Source organism: Nothoprocta perdicaria, unplaced genomic scaffold (genome assembly GCF_003342845.1).
Source record: "Nothoprocta perdicaria isolate Ctin4 unplaced genomic scaffold, notPer1 scaffold_2, whole genome shotgun sequence".
Classification (NCBI taxonomy): Eukaryota; Metazoa; Chordata; class Aves; order Tinamiformes; family Tinamidae; genus Nothoprocta; species Nothoprocta perdicaria.
Window position 1 is genome coordinate 5,891,298 of NW_020455204.1, and position 20,608 is coordinate 5,911,905.

Below are 20,608 nucleotides of genomic sequence, written 5' to 3' on the forward strand. Positions count from 1 at the left end.
AAATTACCTTTTACGATCATGTAGTCAGAATTTGTCGTATTATCGATGTTTCTTTCTTCAGATATATGAAATTCTGTGGAAAGCTCCTTGCAACAATTGTGAGTTCCTGCACTATTTAGTAACGTAGCCTTAATAGGATCAAAGACTTCCTTTATGTCTACCCTCTTGCCTTTGGCAACTTTAAAAATAGGTCAGAGATGAAGATCTTTGCAGCATACTTTATTTTAACAAAACTGTTCTGGATAGCAGAGCAGGTGTTTTGAGGGAATGATTTGCCTTTTTTTTTTACCACACATAGAATGAGGTTGAAGATAGATTCTTTGTGCATTTCAGGTTACTTTGTCCTATTTCAGAAGCTGTGAAACTGTAAAACTACTGCAGGTTGAAGTTGCAGAAGAGTTCTGGCAGAGGGACAAAGCACTGAAAGGGAAAACCGATCCAGCAAAAATTACTCATTTTCTTCAGTGGGAACTGTTTTAGAAAAAGAGGTTCACTTTCTCCAAATGGGGTTGCAGGAGCGTATATTCTATAATATAGCACAGACGAAACTATTGCTTATTTATTATACAGCGCATTTGTTCAAATTTGACAGCACATTTGTTCAAATTACAGCGCATTTGTTCAAATTTGAGTAGGTGCAAGGCATTACTTAAATCCTCAAAATAAGGGTTAAATTGCATATCAGTGAAAGAAAGCTGTATTTAGCTAAGGGGAAATTTAGTAAGTGCAAGGAGTGGCTTAAAAAGGAAATTGGTTGATGCAGTGAACAGAGAATCACCACAGATCAAAACGTTCCGTCTATTTCTTTCATTAGATGAGAACTGTTGAGCATGGCTCTCTATTTAGGTCAACTTTTTTGCCACTGGGAACTTGGGTATTTTGATGTGTAATCAAATTCGTGTATCCCCATATGCTCTTAAACAGCTTGCTGCAGCAATCGTTCAATTTGKTTTTTTTCTATAAACACAAGTAATAACATGATATATTTTGGGGTTTATGCTGTCTTATGGGTTCTTTTGTCACTGTATTGTCCATAATACAGAGCCTGCAGGAGGAGAAGGTAACGACAAACATGTCCCATAGAAACACCAAGAGTCCCAAGCATTCCTATATATAAGGAAGGCAGTTGGCAGAGTGTTGCTGAAAGGCAGTTGTTCTTGAGCTCTAGCTAATGTAGTTGCTGTGCTTTGAGGTCCTGAGTGAAAGATCTACCTGTCTATAACTTATATTTTTTTTCCTAAACTGCATCAGCAATCTGTAGGTACTATTTGTAGCCCACAGCCCCTGAACTGTCAACTGGAAAAAAAAATCCACAGCAGAAAGGTACCATGCCTATAATTTCTTCAAAATATTCAGGCTACAATGAGTAGTGAGTTTTAAAAAATATTATACAAAGGTAATTAGTCRGCATTACCTATTTTAAAGACAGGAAAAATTGAAGTTTGAGGAAAGTAATCTATTACTGAAACTTGTTCAAAACCTTTGATTTCRTTCATTTTCAGCAAAACAGCTAAGAACACAGACAAAGTAAACCTGCTTTGTTGATGGCAATACCTCATTGCCTCACTTTTCCACTCCATTATTCTCCAACAATCTACATTGAATGATCTGAGCAGCAGAATACAATGCAAGGGATGCAGAAAGTTAATAGATTCTGAAAAGCCATTGTTTAACAGTGTCCTTGGTTTTAAAGAAATGTGAGAAAAGGAAAAGAAAAAAATGGGCAGAAAAAAAAMCTGAGGTTGACAATAATTGCATCAGTTCTTGTGGAAAACATGATTTGTTCCATTTTCCTCTTTTCTTTTTTTCTTTTTTTTTTTTCTGCTTTTTCTAGTCCACTGCACTCTAAAAAGCTCCTTACAGAGATGAATACTAGGGCTGGCTGAAGCAATTTAGATTGTTTGGTCCGTAGCAGAATTTGCAAGTTAACAAACTGGAGCCAGAAGGCAAATAGAAAGGCTGAGCTAGTTTCCAAAAGGTCCCTTTGCAAATCCTCTAGGAGATGCCAGGATTGGACATTGCTTAATGCCCTGGATTCTTTAAAAAAAGAAAATATTGCTAATTAAATGAAAAAAAAAAAAAAAAAAGACTTCTCTGACTGAATTGTGAAGAAAGGATGTGCTACACAGAGTTTTAAAGCCTGTATTGTTTTCTAATTCTTCTTGCTTTGCCTTTCCTTACTCAGTAATTTTGCCAATATTGCTTATGCTTGTGATTTGCCCTTAGCAAAGAAATACTTGTGCTCCCTGGAACATTGTTCACTGAAAAGATTATGACCCTTTGTTAAATTGCTTATCTCCTATCAATATTGCAAGGAAGCGAAGAACATGAATTTTGTAGAAATATGTAAACATTTTTATGCCTGAGTTTAGAACTGGTAGTTGTAAATATAAAAATTCTTGACGTGATACAAGCTATAAGAATCCCATGGTTGTATATAAGTGTGATATATAAACTGACAAAATGTTTTGAAATAAGAAAACAGATCTTAAATTCGTCTAAATTCAAGAGACAGAACTTATCCATGGTAGAATAAGGTAGTTTAATATCATATTTTATTTTTAATGTGTATGTATATATGAAATAAGATCACTATCACTGATGTTTCACAAAACCCAGTATAAAAATAGTTAGTCACTCTGTAATTAAGCTAGCACTAGKAAATTAAATAGGAAAACAAATCCTACTCTGTGCATAACTGATTCTTTTATTCTTTATGCTATATGCAAATATTGGAAGGGCAAACATTCACTTTTGTTGCATAAGAATGCATATTTTGAATTGAAGAGAAACTGTTTTCAAACATTATCTTTTAGCATGTGCAGATCATACATACTATTTTAATTTTTGATTTTACTCTGAACTCAGATAATAMTAAAGAATAGTAGAGGAGAACATGCAATATCTGAGTTTCGTTTCTTTCTATACACATAGAATTCTTATAGAGCATACACAGCTCTTGCACCCCTGAGATCTTTCCATTTCTTCCTGTTTTCATTTACACATGGAGAATTGTTTATGTCAGCTGTGCGTTTCCCTTCTGTTAATTACCTGCTCAGGGAATAATCACACTTTTGTTTTTYGTTTTCGTTTTTCTAGGTGAAATCAGACTATGAACATCTTAGAGAAACACTTATCAGAGTGACCAAAGAACGAGATTTGGCTGTAAAGGAAAAACACCAGCTCCAAGCCAAGCTGGAGAACTTAGAGCAGGTCCTAAAGGTAGGTATACTGCTGTGAATTTCAATAACCCAGTATTTCTRTTATTCATTTAATACCCATATTGTGTGGAATACAGTACACAAAGTATCTGTGAGGGATCCTAAATTAGCAGGGAGAGAGATGTATTTGGRAACCTTTATCAACAACTGGTTCTAGGATTTCACTCTGCAGCTAGTTACTGGATGCAAGTCAAGACAGGGAGAAAAGGATGAGAAGTGACTGCTGATGAAGAAATTAGGAACAGCTTTTGAAATATTTCGGTTTAGAGAAGACTCTGTCCCCTGGCTTGGCTTGATAGAAAGTGTCACTTTGTGGCCTTGTGGAGTGAACTGTTGGTCACAACTCCTACAACCTGTGTAAGCTGTGTAGGATAAAAAATGGGGAACAGTTCTGATGGTGGGAAGGGAAAAGTGCTTTTTTAGGAGACAGGCACATTTCCAATTCACAGTAACTTGATGAACCAAACCTGACTGGTGAGGACTAATGGTGAGGACTCTAAAAGGTTCCTTGCAGAGCAAAAGCTGGTGTCCAGTGTGGAGAGRTAGAAGGAGACAGAAGAAAAGAGAAATTTGATATAGTGGAAACACCAACTGATTTGAATGGGCAGCTGTTCCTAATTCCCCTAGTTGTAGCAAACATGGAAGCTGTGACATAAAAATTGTCACAAAAATGCCTTGACAGCTAAGGTTAAACAGCTAAGGGAAGAGGGAATGCAGATGGAAGGGGATAAAGAGGGGGAAAAAAAGTAAATACTGAGAATAGAAATGCACGAGGATATCCAATTATGTTTTTTTTACAGTATGCACAGTTGAGAAATGTCTACAGTCAAAAATTAAAAGAAAAACTCAATAAACTCCTCAGAAAACAAGCTATAACTGAGAGTCAAAGCTATAGAGTTGAAAGCATCTTTGAAGTATTTTGTTTTTAACTAACACATCAAATAAAACTCTAAGCAGAGCTTAAATAGAACATTTGTTTCCTTTGCAAGCATACTGAGATTGAGAGGAGCAAACCTCACTTTAGTGCCCCTCTTCGTTATTAATAATGTGTAGCACAGAATAATGGCTCGTTAAAGATTAGCAATAAATATGTTCAGATAAAATAATCTCTTTTACAGGATATGGGGTATTTTGGCTTACTTTAGTCCATTGCAGCCATGTATTTGTGTTTCCAAGTTCTGAATCCTGATGGATTTCTACGTAATAACTCTGGTGCTGCAGATAAGGAATTGTGCTTCTGCTCTGAGAGTATTATAGGAASAATATGTAATTTTGAAAATAAAAATCTTTAATAGCAACCTCACCAGGGAAGAGATCAAAATCTATAAAGAGTTCTTTCTTAACTCCCATTTACTAAACAGAGTGTTTGAAAGAATAATGATACTGGGCAGAATAATATTAACCTGTAATGAAATATACTTCTATCTCCAAAGGGTATCTTGACATTGTTCAGCTTGTACTCCTCCTAAGAACTTCATCTCATACTGCTTTGAATCATTAGTAGCTTTAAAAGTTGTTTTTCAGGACGGTGTAGTCACTTTTATCTGAATCTTTCCCTTTTAATTTTGTTCTGTGGTTTTTCTTCTGTTATTTACTTGAAATAAATAATAGCTATTGATTTTCACAGAATCACAGAATTTCAATTGTAAGCTATTTCTTATGGGTCATAATTTGCCATAAAAATCTCAAATAAAAATATGAATAAAAAGTCAGAGAATTGTCAAGCTAATATTTTTGAGATTTAATTTTTAAGCACAACACCATATGTAAGTGTAATAGACACTTCTCAGCTGCACATCRCGGAGGCCACGTTGCTAGCAATGACAAAGTCATATCTCCTAATAGAGATTATTACCAACATGCCTGAGTTTTACAGTGACCATATGTCTCTAAGGACTGTCTGATTTGAAATTTTGCCTTTTGCCTATCAGTGCAACCAGAGAGTTTTTAGGTTGAGATGAACGTTTGCCTGTCCCAAACGCTTTGTTGCAGTGAAGGGTGTTGGCATCTCCTCATGGTTTGGTCTTCTTGCCTTGAAACAGCATATGCGAGAGGCTGCTGAACGGCGGCAACAGCTGGAGTTGGAGCATGAGCAAGCCTTGGCTGTCCTCAACGCCAAACAGCAGGAAATTGAGCTCCTGCAGAAGGTAAAGGGGGAAATCGGCTGAAATGGCAAATCCCAGGGATGGGGCACAGGGAATGGGACAGATCTCTTAGGTTAAAAGAAGCTAGTCCAAAGGTACCAAACCATTTCCTACCTGCCAAAATAAAAATCTCCTTCTAGCTAGAAATGGGTCTAGATGCTCTTTTGCCTTAACCGTAGAGTTCCACTTGGCCAACTGAAATCTTCCATTTTATTTTCTGTAAACCCTTTAAAGTCAACCTACCTAGGTTTGTATTTAGCGATATTCCAAAATGCTCCTTTTTTGTTMCATTCAGATGTCTTTACTTGAACCTTCTGTGTGAATTTTAGACTTTAATTTCTTGGCAAAACATGAATGTTCATCAAAGAAACATACAGCTTTTTGTCTTGCTCGTTTTTATTACATCCTTCCAAATCCAGATAATGTGGGTCTCTGTTACAGATTGGTTATTGGAATCTAGTCTTTCTAATGCTATATTTTCCAGTGTTTTTTGCTAAGCTTTAGCAAGATAGATTTTTTAGAATCAACGAGGTTTTATATTTGGTATTTTACTGAGTGTAAACAGCTGAGTGTCTGAAGCCAATGATGAAATTCTTTTCAGTGGATCTAAGATAATTTGTGTTAAAATTCAGCGTCATTTATTTTGAAAATTATTATCTAATAATCATTTACCACCAAGTCGATCACTTCTAGCTTAGAGTTCCTGTACTAAAATGTATTGCAACAATTCATGTATTACTAAGAAGCATTTAAGAAATAATTCATCCTTCTTTCTGGTTTTCTTCATTAGCATGAAACATTCCTCCTAGGACTTTGTGCAGAAATTCATTTTTGCCTTGAATTCATTAYGCAATGAAGTCGCTAGAGTGTCTTCCTATTGCCTTTCATGATAAGGATCTGTGATAACTTAAATGATCGTGCTACCCATTGCATCTCTTGAGAAAATCTGCATGTATTATTCAYTCTGTATAGTTCTTAAAAAGAAGAAAGACTTCTTTTCTAATTTTGATTTTCAGGCCTTTCAAGCTCCATTTCTTTTCCATTCTGTCAAGTCACAGCAGGATCCCCACTTGGTTGAATAGCATAGTTTCTTTGATAATACTATTAACGTAATAACAACCTTAGAATGAAGACCAGAATAGTACCCTGTATAGGTAGAATAAGGAAAGCATTCAAGATACTGAAAGATTACAGGGGAAGTTTATATTGTATACCTTGTACCAAGGCAGGTGCCAAGCTAGCTCATAGACCTGCAGTAATCTGCACATGGTAGATGTGCTCTAAGAGTAATTTATTCTGCTTCTAGTCTCTAGAATGCTGGTGTTCAGAACATGAGCTTTCAACCTTATAATGCAGTGTATTTTGAGAGAAAAGTCATTTAAATATATCAGTTACCTAGGTAACTGTAATACTCTGCTTCTATCATTAAACAGGAATTATTGGCTCATGTTTCATCCTGAGCTGACTGCCCAGTGTGCCTAATAAGTGCTGTGTTAAATTCCTTTTTCCCTCTTTTATTGGATTTATCTGATTACTTGGAAAGGGGCTGTGAAATGAAACTGGTATCTCTAGGTAATAACAGGATGGCATTCAGCAGTATATCTTGTTACCATCGCAAAATTGCTGATGACCCACAGTAACGTGCACATTAAAACAGGGTCAGTAACTGCTCCAGTCTGATGCRTTTACTGTCCCGTTTTTAATACTAAATAAAAATCATCCTGCGCATGCGTGTATCCCCATCAGATTGTTCAGATTTTCATGCTAAAAGAAGAACATAATATTGTTCATCCAGGTTGTGTGTTGATAAGGTTTCGGATAAAGGTGTTTTTTCCTTTCCTCCAAGAGAGCTTTAATACCACAGTTTGATGAAAAAGCGTGATAGCTTTTGATACAGCTCCCCTTATCAAGAGCTCATATGTTGGGTAAATTTTATTAAACTTGTAATGATGGATATCACAAGGGTTTCTATTACCTGTCATCATATGCTTGCCAGTGTTTCTGGATCCCAAACTCCTGTTTACATTACAGAACCCGTCTTCGAGGATGTTACGAGCTATTTAATTAGCTGAGTACCCGCTCTGGTTTTTAGGGACTGAATCTAACTTTTGGGTCACTTTCTCCTAACAGGTATTGTGAACTTCTAGTCTGTGAGTCTTTGGCAATACAACTTAGCAAAAAATAAAGGGCTTATTTTCCACTTCCAATTTAGAGGGTTTCAGAATTGCTTAGGGTGTGTTCATGCCTGTCTGGTCCAACAAAGCACTGAAGCAATTAAACTTTAGTGAGATTCTGTCTATCTCACTGTCTTATTCTGATGGTTTGGAACCAAAGTCTTCTATTGCATTGACGAATGCAGCGCTTGAAGATGCTAAAAGGCTTTGGTCTCAGTACACAGTATGCTGCAGTGTGTGGTATGAGCACACTAWATATGGCCTAATTGATTTTTTTTCTTTTCTTAAATAATAAAAACAAGGCTCAGGTTGAAGCTAAGAAGGAACATGAAGGAGCAGTTCAGTTGCTAGAGGTAAGAAAATATCCTTTGCATTACCTGTAGCTACGGAGATTTAATTCTGAACGTGGTATCGTGACAGTATAATCATTTCTGATAGAATCAAGTTATATGCATGCAAATTTGTCTAATGTTTAATGTCATCTTTAAAAGTTCGTAGTTATGACTGCATTGAGCTGGCTGTTGGTAGCAACATTTGTATACCTCAGCTTCTCTTTGTATAAAATGAAAACTCTTGTACCATTTGTTGTCAACTTCTATTGGATGTGTAAAAGGGAAGGTTTTTTTTATGAAAATCGTTATAGTTTAGACTACAAATATTAAGGCTAGCAAGCTGCAAATGCTAATCAGTTACCCAAGGTTCCTTATTAGGTGTTGTCTARTAAAAATAAAGCAACATATACATACAGCGCAAGATAATTATTTAATACCTAGTGCGAAGTATATGATGCAAGAAGATATAAGTAGAAACAAAACAGTGGTTATTTATCCTTCTCAAGCTGATCTAAATTCCTGTTTAACTGATTTGTCTGCTTCTTCTGATTTGCATAACCCCATCAAAGTTTCTTAAGCTTTTGCCTTTTATTGCTATAAGCTTATTAATTTTTAGCATTTTGTTTTATTTAATCTGCCTTTTGTGATTCAAAATCAGCAGCAGCATTGATTTCTGATGCGTTCTATAGTGGGTTTTTGTTAATGCATGTTTCTATACTTATCAACTGTTTCAATTTTTTTTTGCTTTGAAATGTTAAAAAAAAAAAAAAGTGTTCAACTGTTTTTATTTCTTTGTTTATTGCACATCTCTTTGTTTACTGTGTCTTGTTTGGAATTTATTGCTTTGCACTTCATCCAGAACACCTTGGACAGCATGCAGGTATTTTAGGGCATAAATTCTCCTTTCCCTATCCCAAATCCTGCTCCGTTCACTCAAAAATGTGTATGGTAGTCCTGCCTTACCTCGCATGGGATGCGTGCTGGAACCATTGTTATGCAAGCATGCTTGGCACTGGTTACCTTAATATTGAATCACCAAAATCAAAACCTTTTTCTACAAATGATTTAGTCATATGGCATGATTTAATGACAATTCAGGCTCAATCTCATAAGCATGCCCAATGAGAATGGTTCAATAGTTTATTCAAGACTGCAACTTTCAGACTGTGTGGATTTGGGTCTGAATTCAGATTATTTCCTTGCTAATGCAAAGATAATTTTACATAAAATATTCACCTGAGGTTGATATTTTGAGCCATTGCTGCTGCATAAACAGGTAAACTGTGAAATATTAACCTGGCAGCTGAATATGTGAGCCAGTTTTAGTCTGAATTCAGGCTGTCCACCTGGAAAGATGCTCCTCATATTATGTGTCCTGTGTGAACAATATCTGTATTGTAACAGGTCAAGTCTGCTTCATTTTAGATTTCAGAAGCTGTGTTCATCAAAACRGAAATCAGAGATTTAGATTTATGATACTGCAAATGCCAGGAATTCAGTACCTAGGAAAGCTGTAGGTGTAGCAAACTGTTTATCCATAGGAAATACAATCAATGCATTTAAGCTTTAGGGATTTTCTGTAGTTCTTATTTCACAAATAAGTTGGATTTTCATGTTAAGTTTATGAAGTGAATACCAGRGTAACTCTTTCTCCCTGGTTAGGAAAAAGGTCTGTTTCATGGTTCTACCTTCATTCCTTCACCTGGTAATTTTGCTTTGGTCAGAGTCTAGTAGCTAATAATGACATTAGTTGCAATGTCTTACAGCAGAGAGTAGACAGCTGGACCCTTCAGCCAACACCAATTAGTCTCACAGTTCTTGCATAAMAATTGGGAAGTGACAAGAACTTTTAAGGAAACAGTGAAGACGCTGATTGCCTTTCTGGGGAATAATCTGCTGCTTTTTTTTCAGGAAGGGTTTCTTGTTAGCAGTGGAATAATTATAAATATCTATGTATTTATGTGTGTTGCTGCAGTACTATTTGGATATTACAGTATTTGATCAAAATTAGAGGAAACATTACTCTCTAAAATTTCTCCTTTTTTAAATAAAAAAYGCAGTACAGGATCCTCTATTTTCATTAAAATTTCAGTAAAATGAAACATTTAGCAGTTTCTACCAAGATATAATATTTAGCTTTAAAAGGATAAGGGACTTGGATTAAAATCATAACATCAGAAATCAAATCCACAAAGCTTTTTGGTATACATCAAAACGTAGTAAATAGCATCAAGCATAAAGCAACTTTCTTTTAGAATGCTACTGAAATCTATATTTGTTCATTTTATTAACATACAAATACTACCCTGTTTAAAGCCTGCTTAGTATCTCTCATAAGCAGTCATTTTTGCATAAATCTTTTTTTTATAAGGCACATTTAAAATATTAACATTAAAGACGTGACATGAAAAGGGAGCAGCAGCTACTTAGCTGTATTTAAGTTCTGACTCACAAATCACCCGTGTTCAGTCATGTCGACTCAAGTAATTTTCTAGGTCTGCTTTGATATTTTTAGATTTTGTTTTGTAATGAGAAATTTTTCCTCTTCAAAAAGTCTGTGCCACTCCAAAGTCCTGATATTAAGTTTTAAATAGGATTTTGGGAGTACATGGATATTCTGCTGGTTTTTGCAGTGATTCTGGCTGTTGGGCGCTGGTGGCTCCACTGCCTCCTTAGAGGCTGGCCCAGAAAAGCAAAAAAGGCTGGACCAGAGATGCCTCCTGTCACTTCTGCTAGGGATGTAATGGCATTTTTTCCTGCATATAGTACCAGCACTGTGTTCRCTTCCAAGTAATGATCTTCATTAAAAGAAGCAGTATTTTTTTTCCATGCTTCATACTGTCAAAGAACAGATTGAAAATAAGGATTTTACTCAACAGAGAAATYGAGGCAAATACTGAATGCAATGAAATACTTTTAATAATAAACAATCCTGCAATAATAATTTTTAAGACAGTCTTATTGAAGTCTAGATGGTGATGCCTTTGTTTTTCTTCATGCTAGAGTTTCCACAACTGCATATGGAAAGGTCAGTTTACATTCTCATGGAGCTGAATAATATCATACTAAATTTTTGCATTGGAAAGACAGGATGTAGAAAAAACTTTAACTGCTTTGTCTATTTAATGTTCTTTTAAAATTATACATGGCTGTCTTATCCATGAGCAAAGTGGCAAGCAAGTGTGTAGTTGCCACAGTGTCTTTCCATTTTGTTATATTTGGTTTCATAATCAGTGAGATCTAGTGAGAATTTTTTACTAGAACTGAATTAATTTGTTAAATGAATGGGAAGAAATTATACCCTCAAAATTCATTGTAGCTTTTAAAAAATATTTATTACAAAAAAAAAAAAAAAAAAAAAAAAAACCCAGCTTCTGCAGCAGAAAATTCTTGTGTTCTTTTGAGGGCTGCACAGTGCGTTCATTTATCTTTAGATGTATTAAGATCTGTATATTGGTCTTCAACATTTACCTCATATGAACTGAGAAAATTTTTGCTCTTTCAAGAGAAAAAAAAAAAAAAAAAAAAAACCTTTGGTATAGTTGAATGAGTCTAATTGATATCCAGCTTCCTTTGTTAACACAGCTGTTTAACCAGGCATATGCTATAAAGGGAGTTTTAATGAGGGAAAGGGATGTTTGCTCATGATAAAGCATGAGATTAGGAAACAACGCATCAGCTTTTCACATAAGGAGCCCATTAGTGCCTCTATTGAGCGACTTCTTAGCAACATTTGGGTCACATCTCGTGGGACGAGTGCTCTGGGGGCTTGGCACAGCGGAGTCTCTCTGGCACCTTTCCAGAGCAGAGCCCAACTGCATCAGTCCTCCCAAAGGAAATTTGCAGGAGCTCTACTGATCCTTCAGGTCTTTGCAACAGGTGCTATAGGCACCTTCCCAACCTCCTGGACACCCTGAATTTCTTTTTTTTTTTTTTTTTTCTCTTTGGCAACATTTGATGCTGAATGCAAACAGATGTGCAAGCTGTTTGAAAATGCAGACTGAAGTGTAAACACATCATATTGAAAACATCAATTTATCCTTACTATAGCTTGTATGATAAATATGGTTTGGATAAAATAGAAGATAGCACGTTCATTCTCCTGCCTTAGTGTCTTTGTCACTGCTACACTTTCTTCTGAGCAAAGCTCGTGCAAGAAATCCTGAATTACTACTATCCTTGTCCCAGGCAGGGAAACTTTCTTTTCCATCGCCTCATCCATTCTTTTTCACCTCAAGAATTCATAAATTGTATATAGGCAAATTTCCCAATTCAACACATAAAATTACCTTTTAAATTCTGTTTTGTTAAAACCTAATATCTGAAAAAATAAAACAGAAATTTTCACCAGCTGTGGCGTTTTTATATTCTCACAAGCTTAAAGATTCCTCTTTGCTGGTGTTAGACTTCTTCTGTCATTGTAGTAAGAAGCATTATTTTTGAAAGACACTTCAGCCAGTAACAAGACCTCCTGCATGAACTACTGCATTTTTGAGGCTTTTTATTATTTAAATGTTAACCTATCACTTCAGGAAGCTATAGCTTAAGAGCTGAGGATGGATGTACCTCGTCAAGAAACATATCTGGAATTTATGGGAATTTGGAAAAGTGTTGTTCAGATGAGTGTAGATATCCCCAAACTGTAGCGCTGCCAGAAAGCATGATAAGGAATTTCCACTTTGGAAAGGGGAGAATATTTACCTCCATATAACAGAGCTGCTAAGAGGTTTTATTCTAAATATGGGTTAGAATTTAGGGGGAGAAAAATGTGGGCCTCTTTATGCCAGCTAGTTTGCCTGTCCCTGTTTTCTGGTACCCTAATAAAATCTGACCCCATCATCGACCCTCTAAGCTCAGTCCAAGTGTCCGTCCTGTGTCTCGCCTGTGCAGGCCAAGGTCCGGGAGCTCGAGGAGAAATGTCGGACGCAGAGCGAACAGTTTAACCTCCTGTCCAAGGAGCTGGAGAGGTTTCGGCAGCAAGCTGGGAAGATTGACCTGCTAAGCAGCAACACGGTGGCAGCCTCAGATATCCCCGGTTCTCCTAGTAAATCCCTCTCCCAGTTAATGAATGGAATAGCCACTTCTATAGGCAAAGGTAAGGGATGATAGCTGTAGGAGTCCGAGTACTTTCATGTTTTGAGATGTGATGCTGGGATGTAAATGGGATTGACCATGAAAACGTGAGGTTAGAATTTGGTCCTGAGCCTGTTTTGTGATAATTTTCACCGTATTTCATATGGCATCATTAAGGTTGTTCTAGCTCTATTCAGACAGGCTGTTGAGTGTGGTGGTGAAACCAGTTCAGTGTTAAGATAAGGTATTTATTGTGTAAACATCTCTACCTCTTGGAAGCATGATGAGTCTCTACATGCACAAGATTTGTTGGAAAACCTTTATTGTTTCAGCTGCAGCAGTTGGTCTACTGATTTGATGAAGTAAGTTTATAGGGACGTAAAGAACAGAGACAGAAAAAAAAATGGTAGCTAGAGCTGGCAAGAAAATGGGAAAACTGAATAAATGTTTCTGACAAATAAGAAAATATGTTTGCATCAGTTGCATTTTTTTTCAGCAGTTTTTTCAGCACTTCTTCACAAAAACTTGATATAGTTCTGAATACTCCTGATTTTTTTTTGATTTCTTCTTACTAAGCTTCTAGAAAAATTCCAAGGTGTAGGCCTTGGAAATCACAAATCACTTCCCTATCATTGCAGATGAGCAGTTATTTTCAATGAAGGGTGTTGAAATCAATGTGAAACCGAGTTGAAAGGAACCAAGATGACATCCTTCTTTTGTTTCACTTCAGTGACTTTGTATTGGGTATGATTTGAGTTTTTAAGCACAAAATTCTAGGTGCCTATCTATGGTGCATGGTAGTTTGTGGGCTTTTCTGAAGCTACAACTGTCTTACTGAAGAGCATTAAATGGAAATTGAGAAGACATTACGTGGTAGATGTAAGAAATTAGTAGAAATTTCCTTCATAACAACAGTATTAGCTCCTCATTTCTCTCAAGATAACATTTTTAAAACAACTAATTCTAAGGGAAAGATAATCAGGAATTCAAATCTCCTTTTGGCAGACTGGGAAGGTRTAGTCTCCATCCTCTGAATTTATCTCAATAGGCCCCAATCCTCAACTGAAGAAGTAAGMTTTCCAAGCTCCTGAATCAAACTCTTAAGCTGCCTAATATTTATTCTGTAAGTGCTAATGGAAATAGCTTTTAATAAAACCTCCAAAATGTAACAAAACCCTCCGAGAAGTCTTTGATTCAAAACAATTAAACACAGCAAGATCTGCACTGATGTAGTTTAAAGGCCTTGCTCTGTACAACTGTTCTCATAATCTATAGATACTTATGCTACTAAAATTCAGGGCCTGCAACACTGGTGTATATAAATATCAGAAATCCTTGGACAATGCTCAATACTCAATATGCWCTCACTGAATACACTAAAATAACGTTTAAGCAAGTGGGCAGGATTTTAAGTTACTGAAATCAACCGTTTCACAATGGTGACAGCAATGCTACAACAAGTCTTCAAACCAGAAGTGCAATTATTTTTATTATGTGTGAGGAAGAAAGAACACAAGGAGAGCTTTCAAAGCAAAGCAAATGGCGGAAATGAGATCAGTTTATGGCCAGCTGCTTTGCCTTAATTTGTGATGTTTGAATGTATCAGGAAATGAAATAAACCTAGTCAGAATAGATTAGAGTGCAAGAAGTTCACTCTAAATATATAATTATGCCACAACCAGATACAGAAACCTTCAGGATTTATTATATATCAGATAAGGGGAGCATTAAAATGGTCTTTTTAGATAATTTAGGTAGCTTGTAATGAATCAATAGTCCCATAAATAAAATGATGGTCCTAATTGAGCCTTGAGTATGGTCAGTTTTAATTCTGTCTCAGACATCTAAATTAAATAGTCTGGTGCTCTTCCTTGCCTATTTCCATAAGGGGTGTTCTTCAGACTTCATTAACAGACTAGCTGCCAGTCYTGCCAAAATAGAGGCATTTTCTTAATTCTTGTAGTGTTTTCCAGACTGTGACTCTGAAAGGAGAGCTATCTATTTTCCTYAGTTTCCAGTGAGCTAAAATTTTTTAGAAAATCCTTAGAAGGACAGATACTATCATATTCTTCATATTCTCCATATTCATATATTGGTCAAATTCAGGGAAATTGCTGAAGTTACACTGGATGAAGATGAGAACTTACCTTTATTGCAGATAAAAGAATTCCTCAGAACTGCAGTAATTTTTAGGCTGCTTCAAAAAATAGATTACATTGGGGTCCCAGATAAAAGCATTCCTGCAAAAGCCTTAGAGAATCAGTTTTGTTATTAAACATATGTTTTCATAAAGAGGCAGGTGTTGATAGCAACCTAGTGTAGCACCGATTGAAGCAAATATAGGAAACATTACATTCTACAAGTAGACAGACATATAGAGAAACAGAAGATGTTAGAGGCAGTACATTCAGTTAGGTAAACACATCCATTTTACCTAGCAGGATTTAGGGCAAAAACTACATTTTTTTTCACATATGTAACTAAATATAGGTGTGGACTTGCTGAGATAGGAAGTGAAGTATCTAAGAAGGCTGATCTCCTTATTAGCATCAAATGGAACCATGCAAGTGTCCAACACACGATGCAGGTACAACCACTGCAGTCTGTTCCCTGGATAGAGTCTGTGAAGGACCCGATATGAATATTCTGTTTTCTGTTTTACAGGTGAAAAAAATATATATATATAGCTGAATATTTCTCTAGATTTTCCTATTCCTGAAGCTCATTCTTATTACTGTGGGTTTCTGGCCAGGTTATCATCCTGTGTGCTATGCAAAGCACGGGGAAGATGGTCCAAGAATCTTTCTCCACATTTTGTATCTAGTATCACTAATTTAATGACAAAGCCTGAGAAGCCCAGGAGGCATGAGACCCAACAGCAGTTTCCTTTGAATGAATAATCRCAGTTGGACCAATTATTTACAGGCTTGGCACTGACAGGCTGGTATGGCAAGCACATTAACAGCAAACAGAAGGAGCTAAATTGGCTAAAGGTTTCTGAACAGGCATGACTTTTCTGTTATATATGTGAGAAAGATTCCAAGAATAAAAAAAAAGTGCCCTTTTCCAGTCTGGGGATTGCTGCAAGCAAGGCTGGTTATAATTTATCTTTTGTATGATGACTTGTGTGTTTCCCTGCTGTTAATGTGCTTAAGCTGCCTTGCTGTAAATTACAGTGATGCAGAGAAAATTAATCACATTGGAGCAAGGAGCACACCACAAAACCCTCTGATGATGTGTTTTGGAACTCGTTCTCCCCTACAGTACTAGTAAAGAGATTCCAATGCGGATTCCTGGTGACATATATCTGGGATGCTTGTACTTACCGATTTCTGGGGAGGGAATGCTGAACCTTCACATGTTCAAGGTCTGAAAAATTAGAGTGTGGATTCATTATGTTAAAGAGAGAGAGGGAGGGAGGAAAAGGGCCCCATGGATAGGTGATTGCATCAGTAATGCCCAATACTGTGGTGTTTGCTATAACTTCTGCTGCTAGTGCACATATAATTAGGCTCAATTTACAATTTCCTGCTTGTTTCTACATGGTTTGAGAACTAACTTAACAATGAAAGGAAAAAAAYGTGTGGTGTTTTATTCAACTTTTATTAGTTGCTCCTGAAACCTTAATGAGATTTTTTTTTAACTTGCTTTCCTTCATCATTAGGTCAGGATTTCACTTGAACTGATAGATTAAAGGGTGTAGCCTCTTACAAAGTTGCTTTCTTAGATCCTTTAAATGTATTATATGAGTTAACTTTTCCTGTTTTTAAAAAATCAATAAAAACATTCAAACAAAAGTATTTCTGGAGGATTTTGATTTTTTTTTTTTTCATAGTCTATGTCCTGTTTTTTAATTGATAGCAATTATTTGTTCTTGTATGTATTTTGTTCACTGACAGGTCATGAAAGTCCTTCTGGAAGTCGGTGTGTGATTTCAGAGTTTATACGACCCCTGCAGATTTCTGGAGACAAACCAGAACAATTGTCTGTCAAACCTACATTCCTGTCCAAGTCAAGATCTGGTAGCGCAAGATGCAGATTTGATTCAGACGTGAGTCTTAAGTTCGTTAGTGGCAATGTGTGTCATGGGGCTAGGACTTCCTCAGGGGACCAATGAAGGGGGACCAACCTGCTTTTAAAAAGTMAGGAGGTGGAATGTCTGTATCTTAGACATCTTGGCAACGTGATGAGTAGGAATTTAACTGAGATTTCCAGTAGTTACGCAGCATTAAAAATGTGTGAGATGTGCGTGTGAGATCCTCAAGCTTCTATGAAGATCTCAGCCTTTCATAATGCATTTGAAGAGTTTGCACTGTGCTATGAGGTGAAAGCACCTTAGTCTTTTTGATATATGTCTATGTTATGCTGTGTTTTGTTTTCATTATTATTATTGTATCTACCAAAAAATGTCACTTTGATATAGCTTGGGCAACTGGAAAAGCAATCCCACGTAGTGGCTCATTCTTCACGACCTGTTGTTTGCTCAGKTTGTAGGATGTGTGGATCTTCTTGTTACAATTAGGCTGATACCACCTGCTAAGAGCAATTTTCAGCACGCTCTTCTAAACTGATTTTGATAACCTGGAAGTGAAAGTTACTATGAGTTAACATTTTTAAAGTCTTAATAGAAGGTTATTATTACTGTAAGCCAGTTCTGTATGGACAGAACAAGCCCTGTATATAACAGGCCCCGTTACCCATATAAAATCTAATCTTGACACCCATTCTTACTCTTCATAGAAATAAATGAAAATGCAACTGTGTGCATATCYAGCTAATTTATATTCATTGCTACTGAACCTTTGAAAGATGATGGAATCAAAATGTTTTTGAATAGTTGCAAGCCTAGGAATGGAGTAAGATATTCCACAGAATATTAGATTCCAATAGAGTAGACAGTCTTCAAGCATACCTAAGGATTTGTCCACAAATAAGTATATGTGTATTGTTAGTAACATGGAAATATTCAAATATTCACTGCTTTTTGAAGAGGCCACAAAAAAAGAAGCCCAGGGTAATCAAACTAGAAAATGCAGCAGAGCAACGAGGTGTGAGGAAGCAGAACTAACTGCAAGAAAAGGAGAAGTGCACGTCAAATTTAATTCCCTTTTTCTATTATTTTTCATTTATCTCTCACTGAGACTGTCAAGCCCTCTCTTGCCAAATTGTTCCTTGTGTGCTTTTCTTGAGTGTTATTATGTGACGCATACTTAYATTATTCAAGCTCACAGGGATTCAACTCCATTCTTTTTTATAGGTATCCGGGACCTAGGGGGAGAATGTATGAAGATAATCATAAGAAAATAGTCTCTAGAAACAAAATCTAAAAATGGATCTCAGTGCTGTGAAGTGTGAAATACAAAATTATCTTCTACAAAACTATTTGCTGATTTTCCTGATTGTTACTAGCACCAGTGGCCTCTGGAGAAGTTGTTATTGGTTTAGTTATAAGCATTGCTATGTGTCCTTGAAAACACATAAGGCGAATAACCCTTTAAAATGTTACCTAGATCCCCAAAGGATACACACAGGGAGAATATCCGTTAGCTTATTCTCACTGTCCTCCAGTTACCATTCTGGGAACCAAGCAGAGACCATTTTAAACCTGGAAGTCATAGATCAATCTTCAGTCTTTATCCGGATTGTGAAATTAGAGTCCATTTTTAGACGACTTATCTATTTGATCCTACTGTCAAGCCTAATTTTTCTTCCTTAATTAAAGTTCTCTCAAGCTCAGGAGAAAAGTTATTCACTTTTCCTTAAAGGACTCAGAGCAAACTATACTATAAGTGGAGAGAAAAAGCACATCTATCATATAAAAAAAAAACCCTCTGTGACAGAATGGATTTTATCTGCTACTAAAGAGAGATGACGGGTAGATTTTATCTATTACTCAMTACCTGCAAGCTGTGCAAGCTGACATTTGAAGAAATTCAGAAATTTAGGGTTTGTCTAAAGTAATTAGCCATTAGTATTTGGGTACTACTTTTGTTTTCTGATTAAAATTTCAGGGTACTGTTAGATATTCTAATATCAATATTTCTAACTAAGATTAATGAATTCTGTTCCATGTCACAATTTCTCCTTTTAAAAGAAAAAAATGTTACGTGTCCTGTGTTTTATTGTCATCATGTGTCAGAATACCAGTGTATGCATCTTTTTGAAATCCCATTGTTTCTTTTTTTCCTATACAGATGGATAATGATCGGAATTCCAATACCTCAAAGCAGAGATATTCTGGGAAAGTCCATCTTTGCATTGCCCGTTATAGGTAACATAAAGAGCTTTTATATATAATACGTATTTGTAATATTCAACATYTTGTTTTATTTTTATTGCTGCACCTGTTGAAGTTTACTGTGTAAAAATTTGCCATATAAAAATGGAGTATGTGGACTGTCTTCAAATGTGCAAGTGAGATTTTTGCAGTTGTTTTTAAAATAAGAAGGTTTATGCCAGTGTGTATTCAAAGAGACCTGTGCGACTAAGGGAAAAAATCATAAATTAATCATTTGGAGGTGGATATGGCTTTAAGTTCAYAGCACTCAAGTGAATAGGTTGTGTTTCATGGCAACCTGTTGCAATCCAGTTGCAATTCATAGGAYTCACCTGGGCATCTCTCAAAATATGTATTTCCAAGGGTCATCAAGCAGGATGGATTACCTTCCTATGCAGAATTTTACAGCTTGTTTTTTTCTGATTAGTATTCAGTATTGTGGAGGTTGTAAGGGAACATGTATGTTTTTCCATGTGTACCATTGCAGTTACAACCCTTTTGATGGACCAAATGAAAATCCAGAAGCAGAGCTCCCCCTTACAGCAGGAAAGTACCTTTATGTGTATGGAGATATGGACGAAGATGGCTTTTATGAAGGTATTTTTTTGAATCTGTAAATATATGCTAATTGATACAAATTCAAATCATTTCATTTGTCAAACATTCTACCAATGCTTTTTTTCATCTACTACCAAATCAGTTGCTAAAATTACCCTGTCTTATTTGTGTTGATTATCAGAATTTTTCTACCAGCAAAGCTCTTCCTTGCAGGCTTAGCTAATTATAAGACATTTTAAATTGTCAGCTTTTCCTACTTGCAAGATTTAAGTTGGCAAGGAAGCTTACTGAAAATTATGGCTTTTGCCTCAGTGTTTCTTTATTTTCCCAAGTCGTGAATCCAATGTATGTATAATTTTTGTCTGTATCTTCTTCCTTGCCTCCCCACTTATTGCAAGGCATTGCCAAAAAGTGAYGTTGGAGCTAGGAAACTTTTAATGGTTTTGTGCAAATTGATGAATAGCACCAAAGTTGTTTACAGACCTTCTTACTCTAACTTCACCCTTTCCAACTTKATTCTTATAGCTTCAGTTTTCTTTTGGCATTCTGTAACTCAAGGCCAGATCACAATGTGATCTTTGTTGGTAATTAGCCACCTCATGACCTACAATATTTTTTGTGATAGCAAGGTGATTCTTTGTTTAAAGCAATGGTGCAAAGTAATTTTAAACAAAATGAAACAAACCAACAATCTAAGCAAGGAGAAGAAGAGTTCTTTTTGTTAACCTCTTYTTCAACAGGAAACATGCAGTTGAAGTTATAACGTGCAGCATAAATATGGTTTATGGCTTTTGTAGATAATGGTTTACTTTTAGGTGGAATTTTAATC

General features: G+C 36.1%; 1 protein-coding gene across 9 annotated transcripts in view; it reads left to right on the top strand.

Annotated features, from left to right (window-relative positions):
* Nucleotides 1-20,608, top strand: part of RIMBP2 (RIMS binding protein 2) — a 102,556-nt gene that overhangs the window by 54,712 nt on the left and 27,236 nt on the right. For all 9 annotated transcript variants that reach the window (XM_026037522.1, XM_026037517.1, XM_026037515.1 and 6 more), the window contains 7 exons: nucleotides 3,100-3,222; nucleotides 5,264-5,368; nucleotides 7,842-7,892; nucleotides 12,762-12,966; nucleotides 16,844-16,995; nucleotides 19,139-19,215; nucleotides 19,709-19,818. In XM_026037522.1, the coding sequence (XP_025893307.1) occupies nucleotides 5,267-5,368; nucleotides 7,842-7,892; nucleotides 12,762-12,966; nucleotides 16,844-16,995; nucleotides 19,139-19,215; nucleotides 19,709-19,818 (697 nt within the window). In that variant the 5' untranslated portion in view covers nucleotides 3,100-3,222; nucleotides 5,264-5,266. The remainder of the gene's footprint in view (nucleotides 1-3,099; nucleotides 3,223-5,263; nucleotides 5,369-7,841; nucleotides 7,893-12,761; nucleotides 12,967-16,843; nucleotides 16,996-19,138; nucleotides 19,216-19,708; nucleotides 19,819-20,608) is intronic.